The sequence below is a fragment of the Paroedura picta genome, chromosome 11 (assembly GCF_049243985.1).
Source record: "Paroedura picta isolate Pp20150507F chromosome 11, Ppicta_v3.0, whole genome shotgun sequence".
In the NCBI taxonomy this organism is placed as follows: Eukaryota; Metazoa; Chordata; class Lepidosauria; order Squamata; family Gekkonidae; genus Paroedura; species Paroedura picta.
The window spans coordinates 41,979,774-42,006,577 of NC_135379.1; the positions used below are offsets into that span (position 1 = coordinate 41,979,774).

The following is a 26,804-nucleotide window of genomic DNA, read 5'->3' on the forward strand; positions in this document are numbered from 1 at the left end:
CAATTTGCAGAGGGTTCAGTAAAGTGGCATTCAAAGAACAAGGCTGAAGCTTGATGAAAATCCAGTTGTTACGTGACTGAGAGCCCACCTCCCAGCACTGACTGAAGTGCCAATTGGGAGAGCTTTCTGCAAGGCCTGCAAAGCGGAGCTCTTTTGCCAGGTCTATGGTTGAGGCCAATGCCATAAGAAGATCAGATGGGGCTCCCCCCTGGAAGATATGCTCCCATGCCGGTCCTTCTAGTGGCGTGGCTGGTTGTCACACCCCTCCCCAAGCCACCCCGGCTGTTAGTGGGGATTGTCATGATGGATCGTTATTGTTTCCACCATGTGGTTGTGTATTTTTGTAATTTTATGGGGTTTTAACGGGGGTTTAATTGAGGATTATATTTTAATATTGAATTTTGTACGTAACCCACCATGAGCCAGTATGTCCGAGAGTGGTGGGTAATAAATGGAACAACAATAATAACAATAACACAGGCTTTTTATAAACATTCTAACTTCTGAGTAAGACAGTATTTATTTATTGTATTTTATTTATTTTACATTTATACACGGCCCTCCGCTGAGGCTGTTACTGGAAAAATGGGATGCCACCTTGGATGGTGGGTGAAAAAAGTCGCACAAAACCTAGGAAAACCACCTGATAGCTGTAAAGATCATGCCTTCCGGAGCATGCCAAACTATCTAGTAAATAGCAGTATATCACATGACTTTCAAGCAAGTGAGAAAGAAAGATGCAAAGGCCAGTCCATTAATTGTAACAGAGGATGGTCCGTAAGCAAGATGGAAACTGAAGCATCTGTTGTATTGATTGGCAATCACAGCATACACTTGTAGCATGTGTAAACTGGCTGCTATATTAGAAGAGAAGCAAAGACGACCGAAGCAGGTTTTGATATTTCATACAGAAGCTGAAAGTTGGACCACAAGGAAGGCCGAGCGTCAAAGAATTGAGGCTTTTGAACTCTGGTCCTGGTGAAGATTCTTGCGAGTCCCTTGGACTGCAAGGCGAGCAAACCGGTCAGCCCTAGAGGAGATCAGCCCTGACTGCTCCTTAGAAGGCCAGATCCTGAAGATGAATCTCAAATATTTCGGCTACCTCATGAGAAGAAAGGACTCCCTGGAGAAGAGCCTAATGCTGGGAGCGATTGAGGGCAAAAGAAGGGGACGACAGAGAATGAGGTGGCTGGACGGAGTCACTGAAGCAGTCGGTGTGAGCTTAAATGGACTCCGGGGAATGGTGGAGGACAGGAAGGCCTGGAGGATCATTGTCCATGGCGTCGCGATGGGTTGGACATGACTTCACAACTAAGAACAATAACAACAATAGAAGCTGAAGAGTTTCTAGACACTGCAGTAGGTACATCAGTTAAGAGGGATTATTATGGATGAATATGAGATTTGTATAAATAAAAGAAATCGCATGGAAGAATTCAGGAGTTTTCAAGAATTAATGAGAATCATCTTTATTTTTATACCCCCACTTCCTGGTTGGCTCAGGAACAACTAAGGCAGGCAAAACTGGATTAAGGAGAAAGGCAACAACCCCCTTACAGATAGAGGATATACAATACCTGCTTGTATGAAGAGGAACAGGTAATGATAGCTGGTGACTTCCTACTGAGAGGGATGGAGCTGGCTGTGTTCCAACCAGTGCACTGATTCAGGATGTGATAGACAGGTGGATGAGATTTATCAGATCTACTGATCAATATTGTTCCTACTCATCCACAGGAACAACTGACACCATCATGTACAGCCTTAAGCCTACCACAACTACCTATGAGACCCCAGGGAAATCTGTGAAGGATCTTACTGCTGAGATGTCCTTGTGAATTCTTGCTATAAAAATCAGAGGATTACAATTTATTGACTTCACCTATAGCCAACCTATCTCAATGAGACTTAAAGTAATTACATGATACAAAAATAATTCAATCAGACAGCACAGGCATCCAGTGTACTAATGGGTCCATATTAAACAGATTCTTCAGAAACTTTTTACACAGTTTAATGGAGAACACTGGGTGATTATCATGTTAAGTGGAATTTAAAATGATCATGTTAATCATGTTAAGTGCACTTTAAGGGACACCAAAAGGCCTGACTCCTTTAGGGAAAGTAAGTTACGAGAGATATCATGTACGGGGTAAGATTCTGGTGCAAAACTCTTATCACACAACCAAACGAGAAACCTTTTTCATTTTGCATTTTAAAATTTTTGAGAAGAGGACCTGCATACTGAAGAGAGACCTTGTCCACCCTATTGGTCAAAATAATCTCTCCATTTTCTGTGCTAGGAAGTGAAGGGATTCCATATTGTGATGCAGGAGAATGCCGACCAATAGCGGGTCTTCTGCTGGAGAAAAAACCCTGTATCTTCTCTTTGCCATACAAAGGAAGGAAGAAAACCAAACCCTGATGGGCCCGGTGAAGATTACTAGGATAATGTGACCAGATTGTAACATTGGTAAAGCGGGACACCATTGACCAGGGGGGGGGGGGTCTTGATTAAAAATTTGGTCTATATGGAGCAACAAAAGGTTTTATAGAACTCATAGAACACAAAAATAGTATTGTAATATATATTTTTAAAAAATTCAACATAAGTACAATTTGCCACGTACCCCCAGATGTCCCTCCAAAAGTGGGACAATCTGGTCACCTTAGCCTAAGTTGGCCGACAGAAAAGCCCCTTCTCACTTAAAATACTGGTATGGCCAGCCTCACTGCCGTAGGAAAAAACAGCTGAATTTCTGTCTTCAGTCTTTAAATTTAAATTGACTGTTGTATCTTCACTATCTTTGTTTATCTTGCTAATCTGCTTTATGCCAATAAAGGTATTGTGTGTGTGTACTCAGAATCATCAGATAGTAAGCTTCAGGTTGCAGCCAGTAAAAAAAAAAAAATGCATATTACACATTTTGCGAGCATTGCACTGGATACCTGTCTATTCCTAAGAATGGTTCAAGGTTTGCGTTAACTTTAGAGCTCAGGGCCCTCATATATGCAAGACCTGGTCTCCTGGCACATCCCCAAATGACATTTATGCTCTACCAATCAAGGCCACTTTTTCTGTGATATTGCAGCAATTGATTCCTGAATGTTAGAAAAGCCCGTACTTTGATGACTGCAAAGCTGAATTGTTTTTTTAAAAAGGGCTTTCAAAAGTAATCAGATCAAGGTCATTGTCTGTTTTTTTAGTTCTTTTTTGTTGTTGATGTTCTCATTACTTTGTTTTAAAGTTTTTAAAAATTTCAGGAGTGATATGGTTTAAACAGGAGTGATATGGACATAAACCCACCACCTTCGTATTATATGTCACTGTCTTTAAAATGAACACCCGCAAAACAGCTTTCATGTAGTTTTAATTACATTTAATTGCATCTCATAAATAATCTGATTTCTGGGAATATATTTTGCACACAGCACATCAATTTTTTAAGTTATTTCTTTCTAGAGCATTTTACTGCAATGTTTTACAATTAAACATTTGCATTAGCTCATAAAAATATTGGGTAAACCCGAAATATCTGTAGTAAATACTACTTCAGAGACCGTGTATGAGCCCTTTTCGGGAGCCTCTTTCAAAGTACCATTCTGACAGAAAATTAGATGGTCATCTCCTACATGGGCTTTTTATGCCAATAAAGGTATTCTGAAATCTGAATTCTTCTTCTACATGGGCTTTTACTGCATAATGTCCTGTAGTGTATAATAATCTAATAATAATAATAATAATAATAATAATAATAATAATAATAATAATAATAATAATAATAATAATAATGTCCTGTAGTGTAAAATAATCTTCTAGATGAAGCTGAAGGTTATATTAAGAGCAAAAACGTAATGCCTTCTGAGGAAGACACTCTTGCAGTAAACCTAGATTTATGCGGAAGCATTTAAAAATACTTTCAAAGGAAGCAAGTTGAAAATAGTGACAAATCTTGACATGAAACACGCAGTCTAATCTCTGGTCCGGTAATTCAGATGATCATCATTAAAATGAAACATGGTATTATGGCATATCCCAATCCAGCGCCAGAACAGCCAGAGAAAAGTGTCTCTGAGAGCAACAGAAGGCTACTCTTCTTCACTACTAAACTAGCCTTATAAAAATTGGTTACAGAACGGAACATTGTTATCTTTTTACATGTTTGCAATGCTTACCAGTGGGGTATGCTCAAGTTCTTATTCAAATAGAAAAGTGTGCAATAATATTTAGTATTTATTTATTTATTAGATTTATCCCTTGCCTCTCCCCAGACAATAGAACAAGATGTGGTAAAAACTCAGGTCATATCTGTTCTACCGCTTGGTGACCCACTTGAGGGGGAGGGAGGACAGAGGGTGCCAGATGAGTACGCTACTGCCGCTGTAAGGAGGGCCAGATCTTCCATGCGGCCTGGCCTCAACCCACGACCTGGCAGAAGAGCTCTGTTTTGCAGGCCCTGCAGAACGCTGAGAGATCCTGCATTTGGCACATTTGGTAGAGTTTGGCACATTCAATACAAATGAAACACAGGTGGAAACAGATAAAGCAGCCTTATACTGAATCCTACCATTGGTCCATCAAGGACAGTATGGTCAACCCAGACTGTCCATGTCATCAGACAGAGGTCTTTTTCACATTACTTTCCTCCAGGTCCCGTAACTGGAGATGCCAGGATTTGAACCTGGAACCTTCTGCATGCCAAACAATGGAAAGCATGCTCTTCCACTGAGCCAAGATCCCTCCCCCAAGTGCAATTCTAAGCATTCAAGCCAGCATATGAAGAATGAGACAGAATTTTTGTGTAGTACATCATGCAATATCTCAGTCTGACAGTCCTGTACACCCTTTTTGAGAAAATCAGACACATCTGTTGAAACACCATTAGTTAAATATGGTTTTAAATCTACTTTAAAATCAACTTCTGAATAACAAATATATTCTTACCATAATGACTTGAAAAATTGTTGGAATGAGGTGAATTTCTTGAAGAAGGCTGTTGGGAAAAAACACGCAATTAAATCACTGAACGTAAGGTAGCAGGACAAAGTCTCTTTTGCGAGAATCAGTGACCTAGAACCTCAATGACTTCAAGTTCTACCACTGCTATTATATATAGCAAGTGCAATACGGCTTTGAAAATTGCTCTTTGGTCTACCACACTGACGAGAGGCAAGTAGGTGGAACAGTATGTGAACAGATATTTTTAAAAGGCCGCTATTAAAATACAGAAATATGATTAAATCCATCAAACAGGCAATGTAAGTGATAAAATAATTTGAACTAATAGCCCACAATAGACAGCCTGGAATTAAAACACATGATGAGGCAGATTTTTATGTATGCCTCATTGACTACTTTATATTTTCTATATTAATAAACTTACATATATTAAGAATCACCTCATGTGTATCTGATAAATGATTATCCAGCAGGTTCCAGATAAATTAATATGCAGTTTTATGACAACAGAGAGCATATATATTAGGTATAAAAACTGTTTAAAAGTATGAGCTTGAGCAGTTGATCTCTGCATTCTCCTTCCTCAGCTAAGCTCCCAACTTTTTTCTCTCGTGATCCTCATCTTTGACTTATTCTTCCTTGTCCATCTCTAATTTCTGGTTCTGCTAGTACTCTTCGATTCAAGACCACAGGAACTATAAATGTATGTTCTTGATTACAACACCAAGTCACCAGTAATATGTTGGCTCAAATGTTGTTTTTAATCAGTGAAAACTCCAGTATTCCTAAAGACGGGTAAGATGTCAATGCCATTCCCTTGAAAAGCAGTAATTACATAGCAGAATTCCAAAAGATAGATGGGGGAAGACCTTCCCATTACATCTGTTATTGCAACAGAGACTATGAGTCACTTGCTCATACCAAACCATCTTCCAAACTGCAGGTAAGCACATGGGGACCAGGAAAAATAGTCTTGGCCATCAGTATTTTAGATAAAAGACAGCCCCAAAGAGAAACTGCATAAAGGTGCAAATGTGAAAGTAGACTTTTAAGCATATGAACCCAGTTTTCGTGAAAATGTACATTTTATCTATTAAAAAACTGGCTTGGTTTCTAGCATTCCATTCAGGAGATTATGAAGCCTTTCTCCAGCTGAAAAAGCATTCCTTAGGCAGAAATTACTTTTAGGCTAGACTGGGGTTTCGGACTTTACTAAGCATAAATGTAATACAAACTACTGTTTTAATTATATGTTTCCATAATTGGGATTTTTTTGGCAATGTTAACATCACTGTATCCATCAGGCAAACAAACATACTGCAGTATCACACTGCATTATTGACTACATTAATTTCAGCCCCACCTTTATGTCTCGTGTTTGATAAAGTATCCCAATAACTTTACATTTTACTGATACTTCCTTAAAATCCCATATTGCAAGATTCACTAATTATCACATAAACAGTACAGAAAAGGTTGGGGGTAAACCGATTCCATTATTTATTGAAACAATTATAGCTTTTTTTCTTCAGGGCAGCTTGTAATAATAAGTTTAAAATGTTTTATAAACAAACAAACTCTCTCCCCTCTCAAAAGGTGCCTGCCATCCAAACCTCTCAGAAGACCAGGCAAACATGCAGGCTTCGCAGCACCTTCTGAAGATCTCCAAGGAGGATCCCCCCCCACCTCCTCAGGGAGTTCATGCCATACAGCCAGAGCAACAATGGAGAGATGTGTTCAAGGGACAGCTCGCAGAAGAAAAGCAGATGCTTTCTTATTCTCAAAGTGACATTAGGATATTCCCAGGATACTCACAGCACCCTGAATAAAGGTATGCCTTGTAGGAGATTTTACTATTTATACACTGCATAAGGCCTATATGCCAAGTTAATGAATTCCATGGGTGGCAGCCCCAAAGTTGCTCAGGTGATTCTTATTTCCAATATATTAATTTAGTTCCAGTTCTGTAAAGAGTGCACAACCAGGCTATGAATTTATACAGTGCTCTAGAAAAACTGCTCCACAAGTCCTACTACTTCTTTCAAGTCTTGTGAGTTCACTTCATCTGGATTTCAATAAGCAATACAAAATAAAAAAGCAAGAAAATCTCTTCCACAAAGACTGTAGCCCTGCACAAATAGCCAATCAGTATGCCGACCCATCTCATGAGGAGGGAAAACAGGCACGAGCATATTCCGTCACTCCACTGCATGATTGTTGAGTTATATGTACTGCACAAATGTATGCAAGAAGTGCCAAAGGTCACACCTACTCCTTGTGATGAACAATGCTTCGAAAGCAGTGAGGGGCTGGGCACATGAGCCCTTCCTTCATGTTGCTCATGCTTTACAACAGGGATTCCCAACCAGGGGTCCATGGGAGTTTGGGGGGGGGGTGTCTGTGGCATTTTTCCTCCTGTCTTAATGGACTTGGACACAAGCTAAGGAACTGGCTGCTTCCATTGCTCTTCCCTGCTCCTGAGTGTGCTCCCTGGGAGGGGGCAATAGCTGCATGCCTACTCCCACCTTAAACCATGTCCCACCTCCCCCCCCCTCAGGCCTCCGCAAGACTGTTAACACAGGTGGTGATGTCACTTCCGGTGACATGCAACTTATGGGAGTATTTGCAGGGAGGTGCGGCCATCTGACCACTTCTGGGGGCTTCTCAAAGGCTGAAAAATGTCAGAAGGTTGAAAAAGGCTGCTTTACAGACAACTCAAGGACTACATGGAGCCAGGACCAGCATATTCTTGGCCCACTTTTGCTTCCCATGAAGTGAATCAACAGACAGATGGATCATCTGCACAGGGATTGTATTAAACAATGGTCTTTCCTGGAAACAAAAAAATCCATCTTATTTTAGCACCTGCACAGTGCTAGCTCAGTCACAAGTCTGCAGTATCATATTCCTTTCATGCAATAAACAACTGAGTAGGCTTACTGCAGAAGGGTCTAGATGTGCAGTGGGAATTTTAAATGTTTGCGTCATCCCCCCTCTCTTTTGCAAAATATATCCTGTAGTGCAGTTCTGAACAGGATAAGTACACAAATATGCTGTTATGTTTGGACACGGAAGTGGTGCAGACAGAACAGCGAGTTGTACTTCTTCACACAAAGAAGTATGTTCACTCATATTTACCATCACAAGATGTGATGACCTGTATCGTCTTAGATGCGGTGAGGACGGGATGAAACAAATGTATAATAGTTAAATGGAACCTTCAAAAGCGTATGCCAGAGATGGCTATCCAGGCAATGCTTGTGAGCCTCTCAGCACAAGTCTGTAGCTACAGAATTGTCATTTGGAGGCCAAATTCCCTTGTCAGGCCACATCTTGGAATTTTCTGCTTTCATTTAAAACAAGTAAGCTCTAGTTCTTTTCTTTACAGAGATATGAGGGGAAAATATACATGCAAATCTTGCGTTGATTGTCTGAAAATGGCGGAGTGGCACCTGCAAGATGGCTGAAGCTGAGTGAGTAAAGCTGTTGATAACCAAATCTGTCCCACCACATTTTTCCCTGTGGGTCCTTAACTAGACAATACTATAAATGTCACTCCCGTTTTCTACCAATAAATAATTTAGTACCATGCACACTAAAGTAGACAAGGAGAAAAAAGGAATTATCTCCTCTGTTTGCAGTGGGAAATTTACCTCAGGAGTAAGTGAGAATAAATGTCCACTTTCATTTAGCCTACTGCTTGGTTTTAACCAAGGATAAATAAAACAGTAAGGGCCCTCAAGAAGGGCCCTGTCCGGGATGGAGAAGGGTGGCCATTGGCCCCTTCCCCTGGAATGACAAGCGGGGTGCCCAATCGGCAGGAGAAGCCGGTAACTGTGCTGCCCGACCGCCAGGGAACGGAAGCTGCCCGGGGGAGGGGGAGAAAACCCCCAACCACACACACACACACACCCAGCCACTGTGCTCTTCCACAGCCCACCCCCCTCACCCCCCTCTATCCCCCACCGCTCCAACAACGCTTCCCCGCCTCCAACCACACACAGACACACACACACAGCCAGCACGCTCTTCCCCCGCCCTAAACTTCAGAGCATCTCACTGCAGAAAAATAAAGCCCCTGGAATGATTTAAATAGATGTGTGTAAGAATAATTACTCCTTGGACTGCAGACAAGGCAAACAGTGTTCACATGCTTAGTGCTGCTTTTCCATCACTCCACAGTAATTATATACATCCATTTGCTTGGTACAAGAGGATAATTTCTAAGTTGTAGGGGGATATCTGCAAGGAGGTGTAACTTAGTAGCCTATCATTTAGGAAGTAAAGTGATATTTAATCATTCTTCTATTCTCCGGCTTTGCAAAAAGTTTTGAACCCTAGCCCACAGTCTTTTATCCTGAAACATTATTTGCGAGAACACAGATACATTAATTAAATCAATAAAGACATCGGGTTGTGACCATTATCAAATAACTCTTCTCTGGATACCTGATAATGTGCTAATACTGTAGGTATGTCTTCTTCTAAGATTTCTATCCCTGCGTGCACTGAACTTGAGATGGGAGGCAGAAGCTGACATTGAGAGCTCAGTTCCATTTGACATTTAGTTCAGGTAATTTTCACATTTTTATTTTTTTTAACTCTGATAATTAACCCATCTCTTTAAAGCCACATGAAACCACAGGGTACATATCTAGTGGTGCATGGAAAGCACTGCTGTGAACATAGCAACTCAATGTGACATCAAGGCCCAATCTATGATTTCATTGATCCTTCATAATGCTAGCAAATTAGGAGCCAAAAGTATAATGAGCAGAGAGCCCAAGTGATAGCTAATATGGAGCAGTGAAAACATTATGAAGGATTGCAATCACTGAGGAAGTTTAGGAAAACAGGATATAATTTTCCTAGGAACCCGTTTTGGTTGTGATTTATTTCTGTTATGATTTTGGATGATTTAACAAAGTTTTGAATCAGTATAAAAAGTAGTAATAAAAGGATCCATTATTGATTTGGAATATCCTGGACAATTCCTATTTTTTTGATTGGAGATACCACAAGGAATTGACGGTTCGATAGTTCATTGAATCCCACCCATGACAGCGTCAGCTCCCATCCTACAAATCTCTGAATTTAGGAAGATGGGGAACTGACAAACCTACCCCCCTTCCCATCCCCTCATTGTCATGCCCTCTCACCATAATTTTTGTTTGTTACATGCCTGTCTCAATGGCTTCTAAGGACACCAGTACTAGCAACAAGACAGATAGACTGATCATCATCTGATCAAACAAGCCAGGTCTTGTGTTCTTATAATGAATTATTCCATTAAACAAGAAATAAACATGGAGTGGGATGCAAAACTATGAATATGCTGAAACTCCTCAATATGATTGTATTTTATTATTAGAAAGTTCAAAAATTAAACCCAACTAAAGTTATAACATTCATAGACTATATTTCTATATTAAGTGTGTTATACATTCACTCCTCATGCTTAATTTTATATATATATATATATATATATATATATATATATATATATATATATATATACTATATATTGTGTATCAAAGCTTGACTACCAAATATAGATTAGTTAGAGCAATCATATTTCCAATAGCCCCTTATAGTTGTGAAAGTTGGACAATGAAAAAATCAGACAGAAAAAAATCAGACAATCAATTTATTTGACCTCTGGTGTTGGAGAAGGCTTCTGGGGGTTCCATAGATAGGAAAAGTCACAAACAAGAAAATACCACAGCGCATAAAGCTTGATCCATCACTGGTAGGCAAAATGAAACTCTGGCTCACTTACTTTGGTCATATCATGCGATCCAACTCAATGGAGAAAGCAATTATGCTAGGATTGGTTAATGGAAATCAGGCCAACAAAGAAGATGGTGGTTAGAAATGATCAAAATGGACACTGGCCAGAACATTACAACAACAACTAAAAGAAGTGGTGCAAGATCGGAAATTGTAGCGGCAGTTGTGCCATAGGTTTGCCAAGAATCGGACTCAACTGAATGGCTAACTCAACATGGCCTTCCATGGAGACACATATCTTTGCACATCACTCCTGTAGATACAATATCCTCATACTCCCACACTTAATGCTGGACAAATTCACTTTAGACTAAGTTTCTTTCTCTTCTTTTGACTGCAACATGAATGTGCACTGGACTGACGTGAATGAATGTAATTTTTTTGCAATACACTTCTTGGGAGATTTACCTTATTTGCTGGCGTATAAGACGACCCCCCCCAACGTTTCCACTCTAAATACAGAATTTGTTATATACCCAGCCCGCCCCTGCATCTCCCTGTGACTGGCACTAGTGCGCAAGTGCGCATGTGTGAGCTCTGTGTAGACAAGGGGTGGGCCGGAGCGCCGCTGCTTCCCGCCAAGCAGAACGGGCCGGTCACGCCAAAAAGGCTGGCACCCCTGTCTCGCTGATGCTCGCCGCAGCCACAATGATGACTCGCCGCGGTCCTGCTAGATACCGTGTGATACTGGATGGTATGTAGAATGAGGTGGGCGGGCATCGGGAGGCCACTATGGGCAGCTATGTCTATCCCAACTGAAGTGCACCCGGCGTATAGGACGACCCCCCCCCCACTTGGAGGCATGTTTTTCAGGGGGGGAAAGTAGTCTTATACGCCAGCAAATACAGTATTTACTGCACTCAGTCACACACACCTATGACTGAGCAAAACTATGCTCTATTAACCAAATATTCCAATAATTTGTATACTGCTTCTCTCAAGCTCAAGGTCGCTTGTCTATTTTGTGAACCTAAATACTAAGAAGTCTCTCGATTCAGCACACAAAATGTGTTAGTGTTACCTTGTAACAGCAGGATTGTATTCAGTCAGGGCAACTATCAGCTTCAGAGCATAAGCTGGTACTGGGTCAGGAGCCATTAGAATTTGTTCAAATCTGGGGCAAAAGAAAATAACTCTATTTCAGTTACCATTTTTCATTAAAATAATGAAATAATGTGAACACAAATATATGTGTAAAGTTCATCTCTTTTATTTTCTAAAAGACCAATATTGCCGAATGATGCACTATAAATGTAATTATAAATGTAATGAAGTTATGTTACCAAAAAATCCACCATGTTGCCCTAGTGCCCACTATATGGTTGCCTTTCACTGGTCAATGGACCATCAATAAACTGATTGATGCATTGCCTTAATACAATTACTTCATTTTCTGGGCCATAACGTGGTGGCTGTCAAGAATGTTAAGAGTGCTGGCTATAAAAAACAAAGTTACATGATAGCATAGTGCTCTTTCCTTTCACACAACTGTGATCAAGGAACCAAAGAACCATTATTCCCTTACATAGTAATAAAAGCACCAAAATAGCAGCACGATTTTCAGTTGTCACATATTTTTGAAGAGGGGGAAGAAAGCAGCCTTGTTGCAATGACACAGTCTTGGAGGAGGGGGGCGGGATATGGGGACACACCTGTTACTATTTCTGAATCCCAGTTTTTTTAATATAGCATTCTTATCTCCCACTCACAGAGCGAGAGGACCGCAAAATCTATCCACTTGCTGACAGCTCCTTCTCATTGTACCAGCACAACAGTACTCATCCAGCAAAGGTAGGCTAAGTTAAGAAACTACTGCTGCCATCTTCTTTTCAGTTGTTTACTGTTGTGGAGTTTCACATTCAAGGAGTTTTACCCAAGTCACAAAATCTAGCAATATTGTTTTCCTAAGCGACTCCTATCTCCACAATTTATTACATCTTTTTTTTTCTTTTTTAAAGAAAAAGCAGTGTTTGAGCTTGAAAGGTTGCAGGAGGATGCAGGAGAAAATGTTGGTTCAATCTCTCAAGGATGAGAAGCTTCCAACTGGAAAGGACAAGTCTTAATATCACACATGTGATCACCTCCTTCATTTTATGCATTGGAACTGTAGTCCAAGAAAAATAGCTTAATTTCCTTGTTCTTGCCCTCCCCAATGGCAGGGGCTCAGCAGTATACTGATGAATTAGTCACCGTGATGATTCCCTTATGACCAGTCTCCCCCTTACTCAATCTGCTGTGTCCTTTACAAGTTAGGAAGCAACTCTAAATAGACATCTAATCTAGTTCCTCAAGACATAGAAGATCGCAACCTGCCTACTTTTCTTTGTTTTAATTTTTGGTAAAGGGTTGTTTTTATACTTTTCTAGAAGCAACACAATAGAGGGCTACACTTTCCATCAAAATTAACTTCTCTATCATGCTTTTCAAACTTCAGGCCTCCTAGTATCTTACCATGTCATACTCCAGCTATAAAGACACAAAAACCAACACAGCGGTTCCCTGAGGTTTTATTACTCATGTCTCTAGGCTGCTTTCCAGGACAGCTCCTGAAGTCATTTACAGAAGCATTAAGTTGCTGCTAGGTAGCGATCGGTTCTTTAAGCCAGGGATTCCCAAACAGGGTTATGGGGTACCCAGGAGTTGTGGCCTTTCCCAGAAGTTTGGATGGCTGCTGACATCACCACAGCCCACTTCCTCTGTTGTCCTACAAGCCTAGACTCTGTCTCCACAATGGAAAAACAGTAAATGATCGACTGATTGATTGGCTGGCTCCTGCATCTTACTTCTGAGCCCCTTCTCTGAAGGGGCATGTCACCACTTCCAGGGTTCCTCAAAGCTTGAAATATATTTCAGGGATTCCTCCATGGTCAAAAAGTTGAAAAAGGCTGCTTTAAGAAAATAATTCATCAACTTGCTCCAAACGTGGTAAAGTTCAAAATGCTGAGCAGATATTTTTCTCTGATTTTTTTTAAAGCTAGGTTATAAATTATAGGAATCAACATACAGGGCAATTTGCATTTTCAGGAAACAAAAAAGATCGTCCATGTTATCACATAATCCATCTGTTTCTAGTTCTAGAACATGCTAGAACCCAGCCAAAAATGTCTTCCAGTTGTGACTTGCTGATGGAATGTTCTCAGTAGTGCAGCCACATTTCTGATCTTGATCACAGATAATTTATCAGCTAAACACTATATATAAATGCCAGACTTTATCCGTGAAAGCCATCTCACAATCTTGCAATAGACGCATATTTTCCTATGCTTTACCATGTCGTGTATCAGTGAAACATATATAAGCAAGGAAACAGTTCTGTATTCAGAATTACAATGATCAATAAAAAGCATCTACTCATTTTAAAGGCCAATCTCATGCTTTTGTATTCCAAGGCATGCACTGTTCAGGTCTCTTACGCTGAAGTAAATATACATAAGGTTGCAGATTTAACCAGAATACAATATTTATAACAGGCAAGATTAGCAATCATCATCTTGCTAGCTAGTGTATTTACAGAAATTGATAACACAAGTAGTTTTCCTGCACTGAGATTATCTACAAAGTTGTCAAGCAAGAAGTGCCTCTATGTGAATGTCATCTTCTTCACTGCCCATTCTATGCTTTCCAGCTAGACCACACTAATCTTAATATTTATCTTCCCCTGCCCAAATGCTGAAACCAAACCCCATTCAAATCCTACCTCATTTTCTTTACTTTTTTTTTTTGAAAATTGCATTTTGCTACTCTACCCCTTTCTCAAAGCTCTTCTCGTTTAGCCCCATTGCTCCTCGATGAATATAACTGCCTTCACCTAAAAGGCCTAATGTTTTCTCATCCTGCTTTCACGTTTTAAGAAAACCATTTACTTAACAATCTCAGTGACAAATAGAATGATTATGACCAAACCGGTTTTATTGAAGCTAGAAAGGCAGAAAGAAATCCAATAAAAATAGCAGCCAAATAATTAGGCAAGGCTTTGCTTCTTTCTCAGGAGGAACCCGAAGACTATAAAACTGCTGTGCAAATGTCGGTGTCTTACAACTTGGCAACTTCGACAATACATATGGAGGAGGACCGTATAAAATTCTTGCACTTAAGACATCTGGCAGAAAAATGTGTAACAGTGGCCATCGTTCAAGTAGAACTATCTTACTGCTGTCATTGATCTCTAACAGCGTTTTTTTAAAAATATGCAGTCAAAACAGATTGGTTAGGGAATTAGTTTTGATTGGAAAAAACTGTTCTGCACTTACTGCGGCAGCAACAAGTCTCTAATGAGAGACAGAAGCTTGTTGTTTGAGTTAAGGTTTTCTTTCTCTCCAGCCATGACCTCGTGGCTCACAAGCAGTGATGTGGTTTCTGACAGCAACCGCAAGCTGAAGAGTCTCCATTCCACTAGAAAAATCAATGTGCCAAGAATGTGACCGCACTGATGTTTAATTAAAGCAAACTGCATATTTTCAGTTGATGTGGCCATATATTTACCATTTTGACTGGAGACCAAAGAAACTAAGGGTGGAAGGATGTAATCCATAACCTAAAGGGGAGCACAATGCAAATCTGGTTTAAATTATTCAAAAATAAAAACAGAATTCACATATAGTGCCATCTACATTTATTTCCTGACTACCACTTCTAATCTAAAAACTGAATAATCCAATATATTTTCGTTCAGAAGCTTTTGTAAGGACAAAATAATTTCAAGTAGATTGTCTGTATCTTACGCATGAGAATATACGTCTTACTATTTAATTGGTGTACAATATATTAGATAATAAAACAGGTACAAGTGAAATCTATGTTAGTGCTAATTCTGCACTAAACAAAGGAACAAATATACATCAGTGGCACATTAACCTCCATTTTGGTATTTATTTATTTGTTTGTTTGTTTGTTTGTTTATATTGAGATTTCTAAACCACCCCTATCCAAAATTGGTTTTGAAGCAGTGTACAACAGTAAAAGAATACAAAAACAAATACACATAGAAATCTGAGTAAAATTCTAAAATTCAACTAAAATCAGTTTAACTCCTACTATCCCACTTCTTTCTCTACATAACATCTCAATGAGCCAGGCAAACAAGCTGGGATGTATTTCAAAGAAGCCTGTCTTGAAGTGAGGGTATCCATCCAACAGTAATCCCCAAAGCAGGGTTGACAGGGGACCCAGGTGGGTGGTTGAAATTCAGCCTGGACCTCAACCATGGCCCATGGAAATGCCATTTTCCAGGCCCTCATGAACATAGTTAATTGAGCTCCACCCCTTCATCCCCTAGTGAGATTCCAGACATTTCTCTGAATCTTCTCTTGCCTCCTTGGCCAGGTTTTATTACTCTGAGAGGCTTTCTCTCCCCCGCTGTGAGAACTTGCTCTTATCCCCTGCATCCTTGGTCCAGAGGTCTCCAACTATTTGCGCCTTTTTAGATCAATAGCCTTTTCCTACCTGAACCCATCTTCCCACCTAAATTACCCCCTATAAATACTCCAATGGGGGCTACCCATCCTTGTCTCTGTCAATGCATCCCCTGCGCCTACCACGCTCATCATGTTTCACCTTATGGAAGCTTTTCTGAATAAAGACTGAACTCTTTGCACCACCTGTGTCTGGAGTGGCTTTGTAAGAAGGGTTCTCTCCTGGTTGAGCAGGCCAGCCTATGGTTTGTGACAGAAAGGGACACAAAGGGAACTGAATAGAAATCTCTTTTTCCCTCTTTCCCTGCCAATTTATAGGTCCTCATAAGCATCCTATAAGATGTTCTTGTGCTTCATCACAAGTCTACCTCCAAACTTGTTCTAGTAATCTTCTCCCCAGTATACCAGGGGGACAATTTGAAACAGGGGCGGAGAGGATGTTGGGGCTTGATTGCATTGATGGCTATTGACATCCAGTTGTCCCAGTTATTGATTGTTATCCAGTGAATTGCTGGGGGGCATCAGATCCCACAGAACAATCAGGAATACATCTGCATCCAAAAGTCTCTGTGGGCGGTTATAAATAGGCTGTCAGCTTATACAGGGAGGGGAGTGAGGTACAAAGTCAGTCCTTTAGGGCAAAGTAGTCTGACCATGGAACAGGATTAACAGCTATCAGATCCACATCCAGCCCGATTCCAAATATCAGGTCCATGTGCTTTATGGGTGGGTCCAGAAGCATATCATGAGAGCCCAAGCATCACCATGGATGAGACCAGATCTGGCTTCTAACTGGAGGCAGGCACTTCTGCATGGACACTGAAGTCACCCATGACCAAGATCCTGTGATACTGCACCATCCAGGTGGCCACTGCCTCCAGAACACCTGACAGGGTATCTGCTGGTATATTAGGCGGATGGTACACTTGCCAGATAGCCAAGCCCTCAACTGTGCCCCATCCCAGGCATACACATTCAATTCCTGGGATTGTATAGTTCTCACAACAAGGCATGTCAGGATCCAATCAATTGAATATTTGCCCACAGGAGCATTTGTGAATGCAGACCATGTTAAATAACATGAAGACATAATTTTAAATGAGCCAACACAACATAGCCATGTAACTTAAAGCTGCTTGAAGATGTAAGTTGTTTTGCTTTCCCCTAGAAATTATTGCTTGCTACAAAAGTAAAAATATTATGCAAAAACATATTTTACTCCATAAAACAACAAAGGTACCCAACAATGTTGATACTATCTAGCCTCCTCTTTAGAAACAACATTAGATGCACACTTCTAGTCAGAGAAAAGAGTATCCTATTAAGAATTTTATGTTTAAAGCATTGATCTGGAACCTTGAACACGTCCTGCTTCAATTTAACAAACACTAAGTCCCTTTGGGTACGAAGCATATAGTCATATATTTCAACTCATGGACAACAATGAATTAAGACATCCCCTGAGTGAAAGCATTTCTAAATTATTGATATACATAATGCAAGTGAAGTGTTAAGTTTCTTCTATAATGAAACTAAGCTATATTCTAAATAATTAGAAGCATACACCTTTGTGGTGTGGTATAGCACTACTGATCAAGGCCCGAATGTGATTGGGGATTTAGGGCAATCAAAAGCAAGTATCCATGTTATTCTGAGTATTTTTAAAATGTAAAGTTATCTTTTTTCTGACCTCATTCACAACTCCAACAGAAGATCATGCATGACTTACAACACAAGATGAATGTACAAAAGGTAAATTGGCTCCAGATACAGGATTTAGGCTAAATGTTCATATGAACAATCACATTCAACAAAGCCCAATTCATAACGGCTTCTGAAAAATTGGCAACAGAATAAAAAAATCTTAGTGAAAAATACTTAAATCAATTCCGTTTCTTCTCCTGACAGTTCATTTTTTACAGCACAATCCTAATAAGTACTGATGATCTGGAAATATTCCATTTATTAGTGAAAGAGCAATCAGTAAGCACATAAATGTTTCATGTAGTGCCAGGACTTACTGTTGAGCAGTAAAGCATCAACAAGGCTGGATGCTGTATTATTGCCTCAAGTGTTGATAAGGCAGTCTTAATCAGTTCTTCTGAAGCTGTTTGTCCTGGGAGGGGGGGTGGGGAGAAATCACAGCATCCATTATTGTATCAAGGACAGAAAATGTTTTTATATAAAGAGAATGACAAATGTCTCAAATACACTCACCTAATGCTCCACGTAAGTTAGTTTCTCCTGAATCTATCGATCGGATGAAATTCTGGAGCAGGGAATACACAAATCCAGAAAGATACGTTTATATTACAGAGAATATAATTTGTACTTTATAAAGTTGTTTAGACACATTTAATGTGTCGGAATTCAGTTTATAACAGAACTAGGGGCCAAGCCCGTTGCATTCAGGGATACAAATGCTGCTAGATTGGGGGAAGGGTGGTAGAAGAACTCTGTGGATGGCCTTTCCCTCCAGGCAGCTTTTATGGAACTCTCCAGCAGGGACAGCTCTCATGCAGCAGGGATCTGCAGTCTATGAGCCTCAGAGGGAAGTGGAAGAAGGAGGGGGTGGTCAGGGGTATGGGATGGAAGGTGACAGGCTGGCCATTGGACAGACAGGCAAACCAGTTGGAGGAAGAGGCACTCAGGGGCAGAACAGCCACTCTGAGTGGGTGTTAAGCACTGAGTGGCACTTAAGCCATGAGATATGCTCCTCCACCAAGGCCTTACCAGAAATATATTATGTGGAACAGATTTGAAGTTCTGTCAAGTTTCATCTCCATTAGAACTACTGTGAACTGAGTGACGTAATACTACTACTATCAAGAAAGATAATTTCCAGATAAAATATGGCACTAGTAAACAATACACTTCATTAGTAGTTTAAGACTCCAACTGAGTTTTGAACCTCAAGGTACAGACTCAAAAGATTAAAAGACTTTGCAAAAATAGTTTACTGATATTTCTGAGATATTTTTGAGCCACTTCTCATAACAGACATTCTATAAATACGTATTGGAGGAAGTGCAGAAAACTATACCATCCTAAACATTTGGGATAACCTAAATAAATCATCTTTCTGAAGAACGCCAAAATGAAATATTAATGTTCTGGGATAAGTAAATATTTCACTATTATTCCCCCTGCTCTTGTGCCACTTAATTTATTTCCATTTTTGTGATTTGATTTTCTGCATGGAAGATGTTTTATATGAATGTAACAGATCTATCATTGATGCTCATGTGCCAAAGAAACAATTCGCTTCTGCAGAATGCAATATATGGTACTTAAATTGTTCAGGCTCCAAAGCATAAATGTATAATTTCTTCTCTGTTAATGGTCACATGAGAAAAGTATCATCGGAAGGGGAAAAAATATCCTGGCAGTCTGAAAGAAAAGTATCAAGACATCTCTTAATTATGTTTAAATCCTATATTGTTTTCCAGTAGAAAAACTTAAGGCAGATAACAGAAATAAATATAAAATAAACAACAGCCAATGAAAGTGGTTTCAGTCTGTATTGGTCTCCTTCAGGGTGACTTACTGCTGACAGAGTCAGGGTGGAGGAGCCAACTGGACCAGCCAGGCCAATGGAAAGGGCTATGAATTTTCCTCTCATCCTGTTATGCAGCAGAGTGGCTGACTGGTGATCTAATTCGTTTCTAATTAAATCACCGACTTAACTAATTAATCAATCCTAAAATAGAATCTGGTAAGGTTAGAAGCTCTTTCCCAGCGCTTTCCCCAGGGCTGACTTTCCCGCTGGGATATTTGCCTGCATAGTTATGCAGACTCCATTTTGGAAGACGTGTGCTACTTTGGAGTGCAGGAGAAGAATTTAGAGCTCTGAGCTGCAGACAGAAACCAGGTTTTCTAAAAAAGGAGGTGAAACTAGTCCTAAAAATCTGGGTTCTACGCTAATGACAAATGTTGCCTCAGGAAAATTACAGGAAGAGCTATTGTAAGATTCTTAGCATCTTGAGATAATAGGAATTTGGACTTGAAATTAAAAGAGAGGGCATGTGATCTGAGCGCAGAAATCCCCCCCCCATCACCACCCTGTGAGTCCAGCCATAGTAGTGGTGGTGTCTGGCAGCCACTTTGAACCCAGAGGGGCTGTTGGGCTCTAACACCTCTAGGCCTAAAGCAGCTGCCAGGCTGTGTCGTCACTGCAGCTAGCCCTGCCAGCAGTTCCCAGGCTCTGCTGCCACAGCTGAGCCCAGTGTAGCTGATAGCATCCACCATGGTTGGGCCTGGCATGTCTCCTGGCAACCTCCTCTGTTGCTAGGCCTGGCCGATGGTGTTTTCTAGCTCCTCATCTGGTAAGAGCATAGTCTGCACATGTGCAGACAGTACAAATGTATTTTGGAGGGCTTTAAAAAGGTCATTTAATTGTTTTTTTTATTTCAGGTTTTTCTGCACATCTGTGGACTCTCCCAAGTCTTCAGAAAAAGCTCCCGAGACTCCACATGGCCCCAATCTTCAGATTCAGCTATCCAAAGATTTCAGCCATATATGTATACAGATGACATGTATACAGATGACATTATGTAACCCATTTACAAAGAAAGCTATAAGAAAGCCATACAATGGTAGAATTCAGTAGGAGAGACCATGTTACAAATGGCTATGGAGTCAGCGCTAGGAGCTCTTACATTTCCCGTCTAGGATAAAGTTACAGTTTACTAGGTTGCAGGGATGAAGGAATCCTGCAGAATGTTCTGTGTCTTTCCAGTAGACTTAACACAAAGTCACCATGATGCATTTGTGCATCAAACAGTTCTGCACTATGAAGATGCCATGCAGGACTCCGTAAAACAGGTCAGAAATAAGAAACTGGTACTATACAAGCAACACAGATTCGGGATGGACATGGACAGGCTGATGAACTACAGCTTGTGATGAATTTTGGCCTGTTTGGGGTCTGTAAATTAAAGTTTGCAAACTGAAGAACGGGGACAACCTACCCTTCACCCCTTCCTTTTTGCTGCTGGGGAAAGCTGTGGCCAGTAGAAAGGAGAAAGTGAAATGCATCCAGGAAGCACTTTAACCCATATTTAACCCTATCATTTTGCTCCTTCACTTCAAAGCAGCAGGGAGCAGAATAAGATGGCTTAATCATTGAGCCATTTAAACCCTTGCTTTCTGTTCCCCTTGCTTTTCCAAACTCATGAACCTATATACACGGTTCAGTTGGGGACCTGCATATCCATGCAGTTTTGTTCGTGAAAATGTTTCATGCCTATCAACACAGATACCAAGTGAAAAGCTACTTATATAACTAAGATGATTAAAAGAAAATGAACGTGTAGCCCCCTCTTTAGATAAATTTTCAGTACTTAGCTGGGATTCATAGGTTAGAATCCACGACCCCCAAGCTGATCGTTTCACTATGTTTCATGTATTGTTGACTAGTTTTAATGTAAACCGCCCTGAGCCTTCGGGGAGGGCGGTATATAAATCTAAATAAATAAATACATGTTCTGAGCTTAAAAATCAGTATCAGTTTGGATAATAAGAGTCTCGGGACATGATCCAGTCAAAGTTAAGCAGTTTCAAGTCCTACCCACTTCAGTAGAAGAGAATTCAGCTTCTGTTTGTTTCTTTAGTTAAAACAAGACTTTAAAGTGTTTCATTTTAGCTAAACTGGTTGATATCCTCTGCTCCTCATGACTATAGGGAGAAAACCTGGACATGATATAAGACAGGGGTAGTCAACCTGTGGTCCTCCAGATGTCCATGGACTACAATTCTATTGTAGTCCATGGACATCTGGAGGACCACAGGTTGACTACCCCTAATATAAGAGACCAACTAGTTCTGGGCCACAAGATAACTGGACAGATTGTAATCTCTCAAATGTCTTAGAATAGCCTCCACACATCATGAGCCTCCATCATTCAACTATTCCAAATTCGGAATTTAATAAATGTGCATTCTACTAAACCCCCCTTTAATATCACAATCTTAATGCTAATATAACCTACAGTACCATTTTGTGTTGACTGCCATTCCAAAATGTTGCTGTAGAAATAATCCATATTATATAAAAATATACCATTTGCAAGTTCATTTAACTGCAGAGCTTGTGGCTTTTTGTTCATAAATTTTGCATTTTGAGTGCAGAACAAGCAGGACAGCAATGACATAACAGTCTCTTCACTAAGCTGCATTCTGAGAGGGAGAAAATACCCAACAGCAATCTTATATCACAAGACATTAGCTCACCGTCTTCGGTAAAAACTGAACTAATCAAATATTTAGGAGAGAAGAAAGCTTTGCAGCTCCTTTTTTAAAGTTTAACTTGCAATTTATTTTACTTCTAATTCTAAAAATATCTCCACAAATATTGTGCCTACAACCATAGAATGTTCCAAGTAAATTAAGACACTTCTGTTTAGGAATGGTCACAAACTGGGAAATTCCAGTTTGGTTTGGGGTGTTCCTGAACTGAACCCCCGACTGAACTAAAAGTCCCCAAAACAAACTGCCAGTTCAGGCTAGTCCATTTGGCTTCCCTCCTTCCAAATGGAGGCAAGCAAAATGGCTGATAGCCATTTAAACCCTGTTTTGCTTCCGTCCCTTTCAAATTATGGGAAGCCAAGTGGACAGCTGAAATGGTTACCAGCCATTTAAACCTAACAGTTTGATGTGTCTGCAAGCCACTCAGTCAGTAACCTTTTATTGGCATAAAATATGTATAAAACATATAAAAATAGGGTTCAAAATTTCAACAAAATAATAAAATAGGCCATGGGGTTACATAACCGAACAGATCTTAAAATGATTATATAAACTATAAACTATAAATACAAGGTAGGCAGCATATTATAAAAGCATTTTATATTTTAGTGGTTTGGAGAGGGGGAAACTAAATGAAGGCATTTAGACCTAACAGCTGGCAGGTGGATCAAGTTCAAATGGCCCAAACTCTGAACCCAACCAGACAAAAGGTCCGGGAAATTTTCCAGAAAGCACAAAGTGGCTGAATTTGTGAGGAATTTAGGGCCGTGAACTGGTTTGTGCCCGTCACTACTTATATTTTTTTGGAATTGAAGACGGAGGTGAACGCAAAGTCATCCTGCTGTCACCAGAAAGTGCTGTAGTCTGCTGTTTAAGGAAATCATTCATTTAATATTTGCTAATGAAAAATATGCATTCACCATATTTTCTTTCAGTGGGAAAATGGTACTCTTAGGATATATCCCTGTCATTTGATAGCCACTGCTGCCTCAGTCATGGTAGAAACTGACAATACAGTATAGAAATAGTACTTCATTTTAACTGCAATGCGATGTGGCACAACTGAAATCCCAATAGAGGTTTTATTGTTAATATCAGAACTAGCATGCTGATGATGAATGTGACAAATGTCTCACCTGCATGGTTTATAATGCTCAACATTTCATCGCCTAAACAAAATGAAAATGTTCTGACAAGGAGAAATAGAGAGCATACCTCTTGCAGGTCATAGTCTTAATCTTTTAAAAGACAGGAGAATCTTACATGCATTATTTTTTGATGTGGAACATCTACTGGCATGCTCCCTCAGATGGAAATGTAGACGGACATGACCTCTGTCATCCCCCGCCTTAGGGAGCACGCCACTAGATAGACGGTAGCAGCGGCAATGGTGCCAGAGCAGTGAAGTGCTCTCATTGCTCTGGTGTCACCACTGCTGCCAGTCTTTGGAGGCCGCTTCTGCCCTCCGCAGAGCAGGAACAGCCTCAGAAGACTGGCAGGGAGACGTGGCTCAGAGTTGGGGCTTGCTGGGCTGGCACCGCCTCTGCTGGCTTTTTGAGGCCATTCCTGCCCTCTGGTGAGTGGGGGAAGCCTCGGGAAACTGGCAGGTGTAGGGCCAGCCCAGCAAGTCATAGCGCTGGGGCTTGATGGGCTGGCCCCACCTCCACTAGGCTTCTGAGACAGCTCCCTCTGGAGAGCAGGAGTGGCCTAGGAAGTCTGAGGGGGCAATGGTAGCAGATGTACGTCAGCACTGGGGCTCACTGGGCTGGCGCCACCTCTGCTGGCCTTCTGAAGCCACTCCTGCCCTCTGGAGAGTGGGGGGAAGCCTCAAGAGACTGGCAGGGGCAGGGCCAGCCCAGCGATTCACAGCGCTGGGGCTCACTGGACTGGCCCTGCCTCCGCTAGGCTTCTGAGGCTGCTTCCACCCTCCGGAGAGCAGGAGCAGCCTCAGAAGACTGATGAGCATGGCAGCAGCAGGCGCGCCCCAGCACTCAGGCTTGCTGGGCTGGCCCCACCTCTACTAGGCTTCTGAGGCTGCTCCCACCCTCTGGAGAGCGGAGGAAGCCGCGGGAGACTGGCAGGAGCGGGACCAGCTTAGTTAGCCATACTAGCAGGTAAGGACAGGGAGTGGGGGGGGGGGGTGGAGGGGAAGAGGGAGGGGGCAGGGGACAAGGATTCTCACCCCTTATGTGGATGTTCCATATAAGGGGCAAGAATCCTCATTGGTTGATTTTTGCCATGCTATGAAAGGAATTCTATGTTTACTGAAACATTTTTTCAAAATTAATGTATGGTGGCCTGTTTTATGTTTTGTGGCACCAGCTATAAGCAGAAAGTGTGATTCCTTATAAGTCAGCAAAGGAGGTTTAAAATCCATGCTTCTATCAGCTAGGAGACCGACAAAAAGAAAAGACCTAAAAAATGGAATTGCTGAAACCATCCATCAATAGCTTGCAGAAACAGAAAGGCAGCTCATGCTGAGACTGACCCCATCTCTATAAGCTGCCTGGTAAACAAAACCAAAGAGAGAGAGAGATAATTAGTGGACAAGTTGCTTGAGGAAAACAGTCACTTAGTGGTGAAGAGAACTCAAGGGAAACTAGGCTGATAAATGCTGCCCTTAGTCTTTAGTTGCTCACTGTAACACGTGACACTGGATGGGTAAAAGCAGGGCCTAATGCAAGTACTCTGGCAGTTGCTGCACCTCCCTAAAGCATTATACATTTACATTTCTGAAATGTTAATTCCTCCATTAAATTTGCTTTAAAATTACATTTTGTTTTGTTTGTATGGTAGGGGGAAAATATTTGTAGCAGCAAATTAACAGAATTACACAATATACATCAAAACAAATGGCTAACATTATGGGCATGTGGGTTTTGCTCTTCTGGCTTTGTAAATCTGTGCTTTAACACTGTTACTTACCAGCAAAGTCCCATAGTTACAAAGAAACTCATCAGTTACAACTTGGGGACGAAACACCTAAGTGCACAGAAATGTAAAAACACAGTAAATGTTAATAGGTGGGGAAGGTGCCATATGGTGTAGTGCAGCGGTTCTCAAACTTCCCTGCTCAGCGATCCCCAACTTTGGTAGTGGCTTTGGCAGCAGTGTGTGTGTACGTGCATGTGGCGGACGCGCGGGGGAGCGAGTGTGTGTGCGCAGGGCCAGGCAGGTGCACAACACTAGAGGTGGCATGGAGGCGGCCATTGCCATGGCTCCGCCGCCACCACCACCCACCTCCACACACCATCGCCACTTGCTGCCGCCACTGCCATGGTGGCCAGCAACCTGGGGACCCCAGGGAAGGGGCCAAGCGACCTCAAATGGGGTCCTACCACAGGTTGAGAACCACTGGTGTATTGTAACTTTTAATACAAACACACACATTTTGATCAGAATGGAGCATGACAGACAGTGCTGCAGCCCCACTAGCAATTAAAGAAGGGCTTCCAGGTGGAAAGCCAAAACTCACTGACATTCATTAATGTGGCATTCCTGTACAGTGAAAAGCAGATAAGGTACACTTGCAACAGCCCATGGAGTTTAAAAACAAATAACAAAACCCAAGCAGTAATATTCCTCATGTTTTGGTCTTTAACTACTATTACCTGAGATGTTACGAGATGAAAGACTACAGGCATCATAGGGAGGCAACTCTTCAGCTGTTTTGCTTGAACTGTGGATGGATGCTTACGCCCCGATACGTTGGCTAAAGCCGCAAGCATGTCATCTATAAAGGACAGGTTTTGTATTATTGGAAAACCATCCGCTCATTGACCCAATGACTTACTTACCAGTGCTTACTAATTTTAATTTCAATAACATATTTTAAAATGCGTGGTCAATATGAGGGTTTCCACCGGACTGTATGTAATCAACGTAAGTAAACAACAAACTTTTTCAGTAGGTTGATGCTGCAATTCTGCAGTGCCAAAAGATTCAAAAGAAACTTGTGTCTTCCTGGTCATCAAGAAAATGTGAGTTTGGGAAGCAATGCTTCCCAAGGCCAATGAAGTCCTTTAGTTCTTTATTACTGGCATGGTACACATGGATCTAAGTCACCAGAAACAAAAGAACTGCCTTCCAGATTTAAGTACTGAGGTATAAAGCAGCAATATGTGAATAGTAGGTTCCAAAGTCAAATTTGCATTACCCCCCACACACAGGTTTTTGAAGTCAAATGTTGCGCCAGCCAATTTATTTGCATATCTCAAGCTATTAAAAATAGATGACATATATTAATTAGGTATTTTACGTACTAAAAATCTCAGAGTACTTTTTCCAGAATTCACTCTTACATCAAAGTTGTATCCTATAAACAAGTTCAAGTATGGCAGAGAATTAAGGCACAATTAAGAATCTGAAGCAGCAGGGCTGGAATAGACCCCTGGATT

General features: G+C 41.0%; 1 protein-coding gene and 1 long non-coding RNA gene across 6 annotated transcripts in view; one reads left to right on the forward strand and one right to left on the reverse strand.

Annotated features, from left to right (window-relative positions):
• ULK4 (unc-51 like kinase 4) overlaps positions 1 to 26,804 on the reverse strand; it is a 173,936-nt gene that overhangs the window by 76,893 nt on the left and 70,239 nt on the right. For all 5 annotated transcript variants that reach the window (XM_077303057.1, XM_077303055.1, XM_077303058.1 and 2 more), the window contains exons 24-31: positions 26,019 to 26,140; positions 25,333 to 25,389; positions 18,379 to 18,430; positions 18,183 to 18,277; positions 15,233 to 15,284; positions 15,001 to 15,142; positions 11,772 to 11,864; positions 4,946 to 4,994 (exon numbers count right to left, since the gene is read on the reverse strand). In XM_077303057.1, the coding sequence (XP_077159172.1) occupies positions 4,946 to 4,994; positions 11,772 to 11,864; positions 15,001 to 15,142; positions 15,233 to 15,284; positions 18,183 to 18,277; positions 18,379 to 18,430; positions 25,333 to 25,389; positions 26,019 to 26,140 (662 nt within the window). The remainder of the gene's footprint in view (positions 1 to 4,945; positions 4,995 to 11,771; positions 11,865 to 15,000; positions 15,143 to 15,232; positions 15,285 to 18,182; positions 18,278 to 18,378; positions 18,431 to 25,332; positions 25,390 to 26,018; positions 26,141 to 26,804) is intronic.
• On the forward strand, positions 2,281 to 21,222 carry LOC143820369 (uncharacterized). Its single transcript, XR_013225323.1, has 6 exons — positions 2,281 to 2,473; positions 6,557 to 6,791; positions 8,349 to 8,433; positions 9,450 to 9,533; positions 12,462 to 12,541; positions 20,575 to 21,222. It is a non-coding gene; the product is annotated as an uncharacterized LOC143820369 (long non-coding RNA).